Genomic DNA, 14,578 nt, shown 5'->3' with positions numbered 1-14,578 from the left:
ATGGAGCCGCAGGAGGCGGCCGGGGCTGCGGCGGGTGGCGGCGGCGCCGCGGGGCTGCTGGAGCTGGAGCTGGAGCTGCCGCGGCGCGGGGCGGGCGAGGCGGGCGCGGTGGCGGCCGAGCTGGAGGCGCGGCGCAGCGACGAGGCGCGGCGGCTGGTGCTGGCGCGGCGGCTGTCGGGCCCGCTGCCTGCGGGGCTGGCGCGCTGGTTCCCGGCGCTGGAGGTGCTGGACGTGAGCGGCACGGGGCTGGCGGCGCTGGGGGCCGAGCTGCTGGGGCTGTCGCGGCTCCGCACCCTGCTGGCCAAGAACAACCGGCTGGGCGGGCCCGGCGCGCTGCCCAAGGGGCTGGGGCAGGCCCCGCTCGCCCGCTCCCTGCGCGTCCTCAACCTCAGCGGCAACCGCTTCGCCGAGCTGCCCGCCGCGCTGCTGGGGCTGCGGGGGCTGCAGAGTCTTAGCCTGGGCGGCAACCGGCTGCACAGCATCCCGCCCGAGATCCAGGCCCTCAGCAGGTGAGAGCCGGGCTGGGGGGGGGCGCCGCCGGCGGGGAGGGGCCCCCGAGAGCCCCCGGCCGCGGTGTCGGCGCCAGGCAGGCCCCCGAGGGGCAGCGAGGATCCCCGGCCCCGTTTCGGCTCGGGAGTCTCAAGCGCAGGGAGGAGAACCCAGGAGCGCTGGTTCCCCCCGGCTCCAGTCCCCGGGCCGCCCTCGGTGCGCTGCCCCTGCCAGCGGCTGCCCCTGCGGGCGTGGCGCGGCTAGGGCAGAAGCTGCCTCTAAAAAGCGTGAGCTGCCCTGCGTTAGCGCCTTCTTCAAACTCCCCTGCTGCCCTTTAACGCGTCAGCCTGGGCAAGGTGTCCCATACGGCCCTGTCAACCGTTGGGAATAGGCCACAATCACCTTGATTGAATTGGCCTCCTTGGCACTGACATCCCACCCCACTTGGTAAGGCAACTCCCATCTTTTCATGTGCTGTATGTTTATACCTGCCTACTGTATTTTCACTCCATGCATCTGATGAAGTGGGTTATAGTCCACGAAAGCTTATGCCCAAATAAATTTGCTAGTCTCTAAGGTGCCACAAGGACACCTCGTTGTTTTTGCTGATATAGACTAACCTGTCTACCCCTCTGAAACCTATCGTGAAGACAAGGCCGTTTGTGGTTTTCACGTGAGTTGGCAGGGTCAGTTAAACCCCATGTGCCCCCAGAGTCTCTGCCTTATGTGATAGCGACAAATTGCCTTACTGCCTTCACTTGGATTTTACCTCCTTTTAGGTAACTTGAGAGAACACCTATTTTTTCTGGTGAAGTTGTGTCCTGAGAGTATGTCTAGGCTATGGGAAAAGATGTGGTTTTAAATGATTGGCTCGCTTGAGCTAGCCCACCCCATTTGAAACACTGTTAACGTAATCTAATTGCATTACAATTTAACACTTGTACATCTCTGTTATCTGGTAAATGCTGAATCTAGGAGACAACTTGAGGTAGCTACCTCAATTTAAAAAGGCACTTCTTTCTCTCCTATAGCATATTCTAACTAGGTAGACAAAATCACATGAGTGTCTTTTGGTGCTGTATAAGGTTACATGCTACAGTTGTCTAGTCTTGGATGTTAAACATTATGGGTTTCCACTTAATGCTTCAGGTTGGTTATTTTTCCAGTTTTAATCCAACCTCTGATGATTTAACGAGTCTCGTGCTGTTTCCTGGACTGAGAAAATAGTGAATGATTGTGTAATGATAACGTTTTTTATTTGGGGAAGAGAGGTTATCCCATTGAAAATAGAGTTGGAGAATGGTGGGGGAATATCCATCTGACATGCAATGTCTCCCTCACTAATCACATTTTCACTTTAATATAGAACTTTAAGTAGCATGTTTTTTCTTCTCTTTTCCTCCCGTCTTGTCTGACTTTAGGCTATAATAATAGTTTCATATGTGCAGCCAAAGAACATAAGAACGGCCATACTGGGTCAGGTCAGTGGTCTCTCTAGCCCAGTATCCTGTCTTCCGACAGTGGCCAATGCCAGGTGCTTCAGAGGAAATGAACAGAACAGGCAATCCTCAAGTGATCCATCTGCATCAGGGAAGTGAGTGTTTATTTTTTGCAACATCCACTAACCTTCAAAGAAGAGAAGCAGACATTCAGCATAGCTTGGTGTAAGGGAAAGAATTTCTGAGCTCTGCTCTTGGCTAAGGCTCTCTGAGGGATCTAGATCTTCTGCCAGAAGCTTGAGCTGTTTACCTTATGCTGGGTAGGCTGCTGATGTCCATGGGCAAGGTTCAGGAAGATGTGATGTAAATATAGTAAATCATGTGGAAACCCTGTGTCCTCTTACTGGAGTCTCCAATGTGCTTCAGATTTTGAACCTATGTACATCTGAGCAATGACCTCTTATGCAAAAACAAGAACCCGGATGTCTGAGAAAAGTGTATGTGTGAGAGAGTGGGGAGAGAAGTGTCAGATCACCTGTAGGTCTTGTTTGTCTAAATTGGTACAGAAACTGATTTAGTTGAATCAGTGCAACTCTTTTGTGTGGTATTTTGGTTTTAAGAGTGCCTTAAAGAATTTATTTATACAAAATCAGTGTAAGGCACTCTTAAAACCAAAATACCACACAAGGGAGTTGCACTGATTTAATTAAATTGATTTCTGTACTAACCTAGGGCTTGTCTACACTGGCACTTTACAACGCTGCAAATTTTTCGCTCAGGCGTGTGAAAAAACACACCCCCTGAGTGCTGCAAGGTTCGGTGCTGTAAAGGGCCAGTGTAGACAGTGCACCAGTGCTGGGAGCTACTCCCCTCGAGGAGGTGGGTTTTTTTTATAGCGCTGGGAGAGCTGTGACTATACAGCCACGGGGCAGCACTTTAATGTTGCTAGTGAAGACGTGCCCTTAGGTTAAATTGGTACAACTTCCTGACATTGACAAGGCCTAAATTCTCCCCCATGTCTCTCGTCGTCTGTATACTCACCCCTAATTCTCATTTGGTGAGCTGCTGTATAATTTGGCCATTGAGGGGACTAGGTGCATGTTCCCAACCTATTCAGGATCCTGCGCTAGTTTCAGACTTCAATCTCAGTTCTGTCTACACTGTGCAATGGCGCTTGGGTTGCTGCAGATTTTAGTTAACAGTCAAGAGCAGCTTATGCTTTGTTAGTGGTGATGCAGTGGGGCCCAGCACAGAAGCTCACTAGAAGCCTAGAATATCAGGCTCCAGTTCAAAATGCCAGTGCTGGTCCGTGTACCAATAAGGGAAAATACTGTTCTGTAGCTGTAGAGTTTCACTATTAACAGATACCCGAGTGTTTTTTTGCCTTAGAAAAACTGCCTATTGGTCACAATACAGCAAAAGGTCACTTTTTCTAGTGTAGACCAAGCCTAATAAATATACCCTCAGCTTCCCAAGCTATCTGTAAAGTTAAAAGTTACCTGTAAATGAAAAATAATCAGGCATGTGCCTTCTCTTGCTACTTCAATGTCTAAAGAGAACCTGAATGATAGTATGTACCCCCCCCCAAAAGCATTTCTGACTATTTACATTAGAAATAAAGTATGTTCTCACAGAGTCTTTGAAGAACTAATAAGGTCATAACACAGATACCAAGAAGGTAAACATCTAGTGAGTGCCAGCAAGGTCAATACTGGCCAGTTAGTGTGTGACACGCAAGTATGGATTAGTATTTACCCCACACTCATGTACACTAAGGTACTGTGTGGGCAGCTTGCCCAAAGAGTTAAGTTTTAAGTTTCTGCACCTTGACTTCTTCAGTTGTGTTATGAAAACGTTCCCAATCCACTTTAAGTCCTCTGTCAAAAACAACAAAAGCAAGTAGTGCTGAGAAAGAGAAATAAGCAGACAAACTAGCCTTACAGACCTTCTGCTTCTTTGGGTTTATGCCCTCTTTTCACTATTCTTTTCCTCACCGGTCACTTTAAAATGTGTCAGCTGTTTCTGATATGTATTGCCCAATTTTGCTGTTTAACTTCTTTCCACAACCTATTATATGGGAGTAAAATAAAAGAAACCTGCACTTTTGCTGCTAGTGATTCATGGGTCTTTATATTTCTCATTTGATGAGCCCTGGAGGAGCCATTATTTGCAAACCTGCATGTGTAATATAACTTAGCAGTGCCTCTATTCTAGTGGAGTATCAGAGGGGTAGCCGTGTTAGTCTGGATCTGCAAAAGCGGGAAAGAGTCCGGTGGCACCTTATAGACTATCAAACGTTATGCTCCAATACGTCTGTTAGTCTATAAGGTGCCACAGGACTCTTTGCCACTATTCTAGTGGAGGCAGAGGTAATATTTTGGGCTTGTATACACGTGAAAATTCATCTGGAATAAGGTAGGATAAGAAATTAGAGTGCTTTAAATATTTCTGAAAAAACTACATATGTGGCTGCTCTTATTCCATAATAAGAGTACCTTATTCCAAATTAGCTTAAACCGCTTTGGAAGTGGTTTAAGCTAATTCAAAATAAGGCAATGTTATTCTGGAATAAGAGCACCCACATACGCAGTTACTCCAAAATAGCTATTCCTGACTGACTGCCCTGGTATAGTAACACTTAGTGTGAGGCAGTGCTACTGTGGTTCTGATATATACACCTGCAGTCAGAGTAAGCTTCTTCACAGATGGGTGTCAGAAGAGTGGGGCTCAGTCTTTGTAATGCTACTCAGACTTGCCTCAAAGTCATTACATGACAGGATCTCAGTGGAAATTAACCGCTTAAGTAAACATAGCAGTTGGCATCTTCATTTTTGCTGCTGGGAACTTGAGTATTCTATCCTTGCAGTTGCATCAGTCTTTAGGTAGTTCAATTCCTCTTCAGTGGGGTTACTCCATATCTACATCAGTGCAAATGAAAGGGGAATCATTATGTTTCTGACCAATTGGACACCAAGAACACTTAAACTAAACTGGTTTTCATCCATTTTCTTAACTTCACTGTTTTCATGCAGCAGTTATTGTTGTCTTTCATATGCCTGATTAACCCCCAACTGTTGAAGCAGTGAGAGAGTGTGAAAGGCTCAAATGAACGTAGCTGGGTCCTACAGAGCAGGCTGCTGAGTAGAGCTGGGTGAATTTTTTTCAGCAAATAGTAACACATCACCAAAATTATTCACCAATTCACATCAGAGTGGTTTCAGCTGAAAAAAACTTTTTTTAAAAAACATGCTGAAATACTTTGTTTTGACATTGTGTTTAGAAATAAAATGTCACTTTGTTTGACCCAAAGAGGGTTTTTGTTTTGCTTCTCATTTTAGCAAGGAAAAAAGCAAAATAATTCAGTGTTTGGTTTGAAATGAAACAAAACATTTGGATTTTTCAGTTTGGCTGCCAAACCGAAAAATCAGTTATTCATTTAGCTCTGCTGTAGAGTCTTCTGTGATGTTAGAGAGCTGTGTGCGTACCCTTTGATGCAATGAGCGCCGAAGTATGTGCTCTTTAACATATTTAATACCCAATATCCACTTTAAAAAAAAAAAAAAGCCAGGTGCTAAGTGTGTGGATAGACTTGCAACTGGAGCCGTGGTAAAGATATGATGTTAGAGGCAACCCACTAGAATTCCTTTCTTCAAACATTTTACCAATAATTTCAGGAGACTGATCTTAAATTTGTTGCGTCTCAGCAGCAGCTGTGTTGTTCTTTGTAGAATTGCCAAATCCTAGAAAGTGGTGAGCATAAGTGTATTGTCTGATTAAACTCTTACTTCCTCACTCCTCTTGTAGACCAGATGGGGAAACTTCTTGTTAAAGTTTGTTTTAGGGAAATTTTGATATCTCATCTGAATTTAGAGTTCTGGGCGGATCTCTCTACTGCCAGCTGTTAAGTTTTATGCTAGCCAGCATCTTTGGGCAGTGGGGACAGGCATCATTAGTTGTAAAGAAAGGATAGATCCAAATGTTGGAGCGCTTCTACGCTGGGAAACTAAACATTAGAGTATGGCCCTGAGGTATTGTGGTAACAGGATGTTAAACATGAATTAGTACTCAGTGGAGAAAGGAACTGTTGCGTTTAACATAAATCGGTCTGTCTCCATTGAATATTTTATGTGGCATCAGTTATCATGATTTCTCCAGGTCGTATTCTAACACATGTGGACAAACCCTTGGAATATTGGTTCATTGAGGTGGAGAAGCAGTGTGGCCTAGTGGATAGAACATTGGCTAGGGTCTCGAGAGCTCTAAATTCTGTTCCTGGCTCAGCCACTGGCCTCTAGGACGACCTTAGGCAAATCACTTCACCTCTCTGTGCTTTAGTTAACCCATCATTAAAAGGGGGATAATTAGACTAACTTCCTTTGTAAAGCACTTTAGTTCTAACTGTGAAAGTGGTATCTCAAAAGTAGTCATTTCTCTGAGTAAATATATCATTATTGAGCTCAGCTGAGCATCTCTCTATTCCCTTTCTAAATGCAAAAGCCCTGACGTGGTAAAATAAAGTACATACTCTGACGCCCCAAGAAGAGTCTAACACAGCTATAACCGAATATCGCACCATACACATAAATGTAGTTACTTATTTAAGCTCAGGTCAGGTTCGGTGACCACAGCATATCACCTTGAGCTATCCAGTTACTGTGACAACAGACTGGAAACCCTCTGGCTTCAACAGAGCCATAGTCTTGCTGCATATGCTCATTTGATTTCATTCCATTAGGTTCATCAGTTCAGCTTGTGCTGACCTGGGGTTACAAACTTTACTCTTAATAAACCCTTAAGACCTCTAGTTCTCATAACAAGAACTAGGGGTCACCAAATGAAATTAATAGGCAGCAAGTTTAAAACGAACAAAAGAAAATAGTTCTTCACACAACACACAGTTAACCTGTGGAACTCTTTGCCAGAGGATGTTGGAAAGGCCAATACTATAACAGGGTTAAAAAAAGAATTAGATAAATTCATGGATGATAGGTCCATCAATGGCTATTAGCCAGGATGGGCAGGGATGGTGTCCCTAGCCTCTGTTTGCCAGAAGCTGGGAATGGACAACGGGATGGATCAGTTGATGATTACCTGTTCTGTTCATTCCCTTTGCAGCACCTGGCATTGGCCACTGTCGGAAGACAGGATACTTGGCTAGATGGATCTTGGTCTGACCCAGTATGGCCATTCTTATGTTCTTAATAACGTTTTCAGTAGTCAGGTTTCAGAGTAACAGCCGCGTTAGTCTGTATTCGCAAAAAGAAAAGGAGTACTTGTGGCACCTTAGAGACTAACCAATTTATTTGAGCATAAGCTTTCGTGAGTGAGCTGTAGCTCACGAAAGCTTATGCTCAAATAAATTGGTTAGTCTCTAAGGTGCCACAAGTACTCCTTTTCTTTTTTCAGTAGTGTATCCCTAAAAGGGTGGTGAATCCTATGCTGTAGCTGAGATCAGTGTAGGGAGGGTTAGAGCAATAATTTGAGCCCAAGGTGTACATGGAAAAAAATTAGAAGATCCATGTGATTTTTTGTAAATAGCTGATTATATTTGAGATGTAGCTACCCACACAGCAGATTTCAATACCATCTAAGCTGCCATGTGGATTTTGGAGCACTTAGAGAGTCAACTACTAAGCTGAAAATGACACTCAACATTAACTATAGCAGAGCTGCTCCACTATCATTTTATTATGGTCGTTGATAATATGTCAACTTTCTCTTCATATGGTATGTCTTACGAAAATTGTTTTATCTGCAATGCAAGCTGTAAATCTCTCATAAATTGAATGAGACCCAGCGCTAAGTGAAACTGCAGAAATAGGATTAATGAAGTAATGCAGTCTTCTTCTCTTTCAGTTTAGAGTTTTTGTACCTTGGAGGGAATTTCATTACTGCAATCCCACCTGAGTTAGCAAACCTGCCTTCTCTAAGTTACCTAGTGCTGTCTGACAACAAGATCCAGAGTATTCCTCCTCAGCTGGCACAGTGAGTATATCCAACTAATTTGCTGTCTTCAGCCACCAGCCAATGCTCAAACCTCTTTATTCTGCAAGTGTGGATGAGAGTACCTGGGAAGATCTGGTTGCTCTTTAGTTCTTAATCACAGGTTAGGTCTGCAGGGGGAGATTCTCAGCACCAGGCAATGCAAGGAGGACTTGTAAATTCTAAATGTAGTGAAAGTGAATGTCCATTTTAGGATTTGTTATGGGAGCCATCACCATAGCATCTAAGCACAGACACAGGAAATGTGAAAGCTGAAATGCCAATAGTAAAAATAAATGCCACGCTATACATTTTTCATCCTATTGTGCTCAGTCTCCTTTGCCTTGTACCCAAAATCTTTTCCCAATCTTATTTGCATGATACTCTTCTAGAGCATCTCATTCAAGGATATCAGAATGTTTTAAACATTCACTAAGGTTCACTACACACTTCTGAATGTAAGATTGTGTTATCTACTACAAAACGAAAAAATCTACACAGTAGTTCAAGACAGAAAGTAAAGAATACCCTGTGCAATTGAAACTCCAAGCTAAGGTGATAGAAGCATGGGGTTTTCCAAGTTTGAATTTGATCAGGATAGCAGGATTTAGCATTACTACTCTTGACATGGGATCTCTGACGTCAAGTGTTCAGAACCTTAGTTTTGTTTAATTCGAAAGATGACTCTTCCAGCAGCATGGTGTCCTTATGCAGTATGAGAAATATTGGTTTGGTGCTGAGGGAAGGGAGAGCTCTACATACAAAACAAATCAATATGTTGTGTCTCCCAGTCACACTCACCTGGTCTGACCTTGCTTAGCTCTTGAGCTCTGACAGGATCTAAGCATGCGGTGATGCAGGTGCAGACAATGAAAGCATGGGGTTTGTCAGAGTTGGCTGACTGCTAGTGTGCTCATCTTTAATGCATGAGTGAGAACAGGTGACCTATTCGGAGCATTGTGTGGAGCCTTTTGGATACATACCCTTGGTGCAAGGAAACATCCCTCTAAAAAGCATTCTTTTTGTGTAGCACTATTTAGTTCCATACTATTTTTTTACGGTGGGTTGGCAGACACATTTAAGACCCTGCTTATTTCTTTAACATGCATTGAGGAGCTGAGCCAAGTTCTGCATAGGCTAGTCTGTGTGCTAGACGAGCAACTCTGTTAGCATGGCTTTGTGCTTAAAGGAAAAAGCCAAAGGAAACAAGCTAGTGAGAAAGGCAGTAAATGGGTGGTGCTTTGTAATGCTTGTTCCTCTTGACTGTCTTCCTCTTGATTTTTTTCAGGTTGCATTCCCTACGTTCCCTTAGCCTTCACAACAACCTGCTGACGTACCTCCCCCGGGAGATCCTCAACCTGGTTCACCTGGAAGAGCTGAGTTTGCGAGGAAACCCACTGGTTGTTCGCTTTGTCCGTGATCTGACTTATAATCCCCCAAGTCTCCTGGAACTAGCTGGACGCACCATGAAAACCCGCAACATTCCCTATGCTCCCAGTGATCTCCCAGGGAATCTTGTCAGATATTTGAGCCTGGCCAGCAACTGCCCCAATCCTAAGTGCGGAGGTAAGTTAGCTGCTCCCTGTTTTCACCTGCCAGCTCTTCTATTTCTTTCTAACTTAGCTCTCCTTTTAGTAGCTTAATTGTATTTGTTGTCATACCAGTCAGTTCCTCCTGTGAGCATTTCAGTAGCCCCAGGTGTTGTCTTATCCTCTTCCTCAAGGGACTGTGTCACTGCATCTTAACTTGGGCTGTCTCTACCCTAAGCAAAAAAGTCCCTGCAGGGTCATTGATTGCTTAAAATCTTAGCACTGGTTTGCAGCCTCTGCACAGGAGCACAGTTTTTGATAGAACTGTTTTGGCTGGTACGCAAAATGCACTTTTAGAACGATGCAGCTGTACCAACCGTGTTCTGGGATTCGTGAAGCACCTATCCCATAGTGTTGAGCACAAGTGTCACATGTAACCTGTATGCAAGGGATTTTACAGGCATTGTACAAGACTGGGGAGTTCCAAGCAATGCTTTTTTTTTTTTTTTTTTTGCAAGGGATTTATTCTAATGCAAATAGTCTATTTCTTAGTCTGTTCCTTAAATACCACTTCTTCGGTCCTGATTCTGTCCGCTTCGTACTACTTAATATGACAGCTTCAAAACAGGGAGTGGATGGAGAGGCCAGAGATTGGGTTGCGTTGAGTGGGAGAGGAATTTTTCCTTGCATTTCACACAGCTTAGAGAATGAAAATAGATTGAAAAAAGAAAAGGAGTACTTGTGGCACCTTAGAGACTAACCAATTTATTTGTTAGTCTCTAAGGTGCCACAAGTACTCCTTTTCTTTTTGCGAATACAGACTAACACGGCTGTTACTCTGAAACCTAAAAATATATTGAGTGGTTTCACTTTATCGTGATCTGCAGTTTGCTGCTACAAATGCTGCAGAGGCATAGTTAACTCAAAGGCAACTACAATTTAAAAAAACAAAACAAAAACTCCACACACACACACCTCTAGAAACATTTCTGAAAATGACTGCGTCAGAATAAGAACAATCTCCCTGCAGTAGGAGGAGAACATAACTGTGGCATCATTCTGTTCTGTTCTCATGGAAAATAGCATCCAAGTTCAGCATGGTAACTTCACTCAAGCAGAAGAGAAATGGGGTTATGAGGGAGAGAGCTTTTATTTATATACACGCACCTTTGATAACTGTTAGAAGGGGCCTGGTAGACTGGAAAATAGAGCGGGTAAATGGATTTAACATTTAAAGACATGTTTGACAGTCCCCAGCATGACGTTACCTCTGAATTCTTAGAGAAATTTCCTTTTCTGTGGAATGAATTGGCCATTGTTTCTCTCTTCAAATAGTACTTTGCCCTTCTGTAACTCTTTCACCTGGTTTCAGAGTGGTAGCCGTGTTAGTTTGTATCAGCAAAAAGAACGAGGAGTACTTGTGGCACCTTAGAGACTAACCAATGTATTTGAGCATAAGCTTTTGTGGGCTAAAGCTTGGGCCTAGCCCACAAAAGCTTCTGCTCAAATACATTGGTTAGTCTCTAAGGTGCCACAAGTACTCCTCGTTCTTCACCTGGGTATCTCAAGTGCTTTAGAAACATGAATTCTCTCAAACCCCTGGGAGGTAACTGCTAAGTATTATCTCCATTTTACAGGTGGGAAAACTAAGAATTTAAGTCACTGTGTGGCCTTGCAACTCAAGGGAATCAGTGGCAGAGCTGGGAATAGAACACAGGTGTCCTGACTTTTGGTGCTTCACTTCCAGCCACTTTAGCAGCTACTTTGCAAACACTATCCTAGGGTGAGAAAATAGTTGGCAAAATTAGGCAGTGGGGCCACAGTATAAAATGCATGAGATGCAGATACCTGGCAAACTGCTACTTTCTCTGAAAAAATCTGATAAATGTGTTGCCAGAAGCCGCACATAAACTGATGCTTTCAGTTTCCACTTCAGCACACAGATATGCTCCTCCCCACTAAAAAATTCTTATTTCCATAACCTTTGCTGTTTGAATTAATCCCTAAGATGAGGCAGGTGCATTAGAAATCATGGCTGGCTTGTTCATTTCTGTGGAGCATGCAGGTTTCACAACAAACCATTGAGTCGTTGTTTTAAAAACTGCCTTGCTTTCCTTCCCCTTCCAGGTGTCTACTTTGACAGCTGTGTCCGACAAATCAAATTTGTTGACTTCTGTGGGAAGTACCGCCTGCCGCTGATGCACTATCTGTGCTCCCCAGAATGCTCTTCCCCCTGCAGCTCCGCCTCTCAGAGCTCCACTTCCCAAAGCGAGTCTGACTCAGAGGATGAAGCCATTGTTGCTGCACACAGGATGCAGAAAGTTCTTCTTGGATAAAAGGGAATGGTGGACTAGAAGAGAAACATGTCACTAAAGCAATAGTGGAAATGCAGAGCCGGAGGCTCTTTCCTGAGGGGCTCATTAGAAACAGTCCTCAAGTCATGTAAGCGGCAGCACATCTGAGCAAATCTAGAATTGCTTGGTGTGATGCTGCTTAGAAGATTTAACTCAATGCCTTGCCTACATGGGGATGTTGTGGGGCTACAGTTATCACTAAACTACCATGGAGATCTGTGTAAAGGGGGTCAGGGAGAGCAGACCTGCCATGTCTGGGAAGCCTGTCTAAAGGGGTTTTTGATAGTATGACACTTCACTACTATGATTGGCTTTAGTACCATATGAAGCAAAGAAGACTGTTCTTGTTCTGGGGTATTACATTATGGTAAATCAGCAAGAGTGTAACTGTGCTATTCTGGGTGTATGGACTCCAGTGCTGTATTTATCAGCAAATCTTTCTCGTATCATGCTTCAACACTCTGCTCTCTCCCTTGATTTTCGCTTACATATTTACATACTCCCCCCCCCCCCCCAAAAAAATGAAATTTCTTTTTGTTGGGGATGGATTTTTTCGAAGATCTGGCTACTGTCTTCCTGTGCTCCAGACTTAAGGTCTACATCTATTGTAGATGTTAGTTTATTACAGCCCCAGTATTGAGCCGGTTTGGTGTTTATCTCCCTTTTTATACAAGGCTGCTGTTAGTCTCTCCTTCTGACTCATCTTTATCGCCTCTTTGCAACTGGTGCATCGGTGTCACCATGTTGATTGGGAATACATGCAAAGCATCTCACTGAGCCTTGCCACCTATACAGATCTACAGCCATATGCCCCTGTCTAAAGAACCAAATCATTGCCCTCCCCTGTACTTTAAACTCATCTGGCCCCAGTGGAGCAAATGTGCTCCTAAACTTGTGTAAATTCCATAGTGCCTCTCACTTGATCTTTCTGTTGTGTCCTCTTATTGAGGATAGCTTCTTTTCACTTTTTACAATATAACTTCACATATTGGAGGCCACGCACTAAGGCTGTCATTGCCTACATTAGGCGTTAAGCAAAATCTCTGTGTGAGAAGTTTATTACATGGTTTCGGCAACTTGTGCCTTGAAAAAACTTACTACTTCAGCTGAAATACAGAGTAAGGGACATTGCAGAGCACTATTCTTTCCCTCCATCCCAGTATGAAAAGAGAAGCTGGTAGGAGGAAGTGGAAGGCAAGCCACTTTGAGCATGTTGTGTGGGAGACAAGTTGGTGTTGAAGGTGGTTGTATATTTTATTAGTTTTGCATTCACTCTTGCTCATGCAATCCTTTACATTGTTCAGATAATGTATTCAGTTACCTTAAACTGTATTTAAAGGAAAACTGCAGAGATTAGATATAATTCTGAAGCTAAATATTTAATTGAGAAATACATATATCTTTTAAAGAGTTAATGAAATTGATAGGTATTTCCATCTCTTTGCCAAGGAGAGCTGATGGTGAGTTTGAGTGCAGGTAGTTAATGTGAACAGTGGGATCACGTTTTTAAAAAAAAAAAAAAAAATCTACTTGATGTGAAGCAGTTTATACAGTGGCCAATTCTTTAGTGTATCTCTGTTCAGTAAGAGGCTAGACTTTCAGAAGTCAGTAACGAATATCTTAATGAGTTCTGCAGTGGCCAAATGCAATTTCTCATGGACTTCTGTCCTGCTCACTGTCTGCTTTTAAAATCTTTGATTGAATTGTATGGGGAGGAATTGGCCTGTTTTTGTTCCTTTCTCCTGTTGGCAGTAATGAATGGAAGGGATTTAATCCACTGAGTAATGAAACTTAATCCCCACAATGCATCTTTGTTACCCAGTTCAAAGAACTGTTTTTAATGCATTTTATACACACCAGGGAGATTTTTTTTTTTTCTTCTGCTTGAATAGTTCCAAGATACTTCAAATAGACTTCTTCAGGGTGCACTCTAATACAGGAATAACTCCATCTTGGAAACCTCTTGATTTCTTTGTTTTTCTGACGAGAGCATTGGTGATCTTGTACTGAACACTAAAGGATTAAGGGGTTTTAATCCAGCCCTCTTGTGGAATTTTATCATGAGCATTGTGTTGATTTACAAAGTCTTAAAGGTGCCTTACGGTTTTTAAAAGTATATTTTGCTAGAAATGTATGAATATAGAATATTTCTAACATTATTTCATTATGAGCTGTAAACTGATTGTAACACTAAGCCAAAAATGTTATTTCTGAAAACTGTCTCTGTCCATTATTTGGTAATATCTCAACTCTAGTGTAGTGAGAAAGGGAGGGTTCCATCACCAGAATCATAGAAATTAGAGATTTTCTCTTTCCCCATAGGATTAGAAAGTAGAACAGTCTCCTGGGGGGAAGTAGTAACACTCTTGCCCCTTAGGTCAATTAAAATTAGACTGTAGGCAGGATTGTGTGTATTTCATGAAAATCATTGTAGAATTTTGCTGCAGAATCTAGTTTTGTTTGTTTTTTTTTTTTTTTAATTCTTGACTTAATGTTTCTACAGATTAATGTAAAAACACAACCTGATTGTAAACTGAGTTGGTAGTGTTCCTGAGTCTGCCAGCAGCCTGAAACAATAGTGCTAAGAGGTGTGAACTGCCTCATTCATCTCAATGGGGCACTAATGCTGAAACCAAAAGGTGACAATTTAAATATCAGCATAGCTTTCTGCTTCACTGTTCATCATTTTCAAAACGTTCAGTAAATGTGCTTATCCAACAATCCCAAACTGCCTCCTAGGTGTCAGTAGCTTCAGCTATCTCCCTCTTGCTGGCTTTTGCGCTGC

General features: G+C 43.1%; 1 protein-coding gene across 1 annotated transcript; it reads left to right on the top strand.

Moving 5' to 3' along the window:
* LRRC58 (leucine rich repeat containing 58) lies at nucleotides 1-14,195 on the top strand. The gene is made up of 4 exons (XM_074974617.1): nucleotides 1-509; nucleotides 7,785-7,913; nucleotides 9,199-9,476; nucleotides 11,567-14,195. Exons 1-4 carry the CDS (start codon nucleotides 1-3, stop codon nucleotides 11,773-11,775), a joined length of 1,125 nt encoding a protein of 374 aa, XP_074830718.1. The 3' UTR covers nucleotides 11,776-14,195.
* The last annotated feature ends 383 nt before the right edge of the window (nucleotides 14,196-14,578 follow it).

Source organism: Natator depressus, chromosome 1 (genome assembly GCF_965152275.1).
Source record: "Natator depressus isolate rNatDep1 chromosome 1, rNatDep2.hap1, whole genome shotgun sequence".
NCBI classification, from domain to species: Eukaryota; Metazoa; Chordata; order Testudines; family Cheloniidae; genus Natator; species Natator depressus.
Note: the sequence above shows the minus strand (reverse complement) of the source record. Positions and strands in the feature narration are given on the sequence as shown.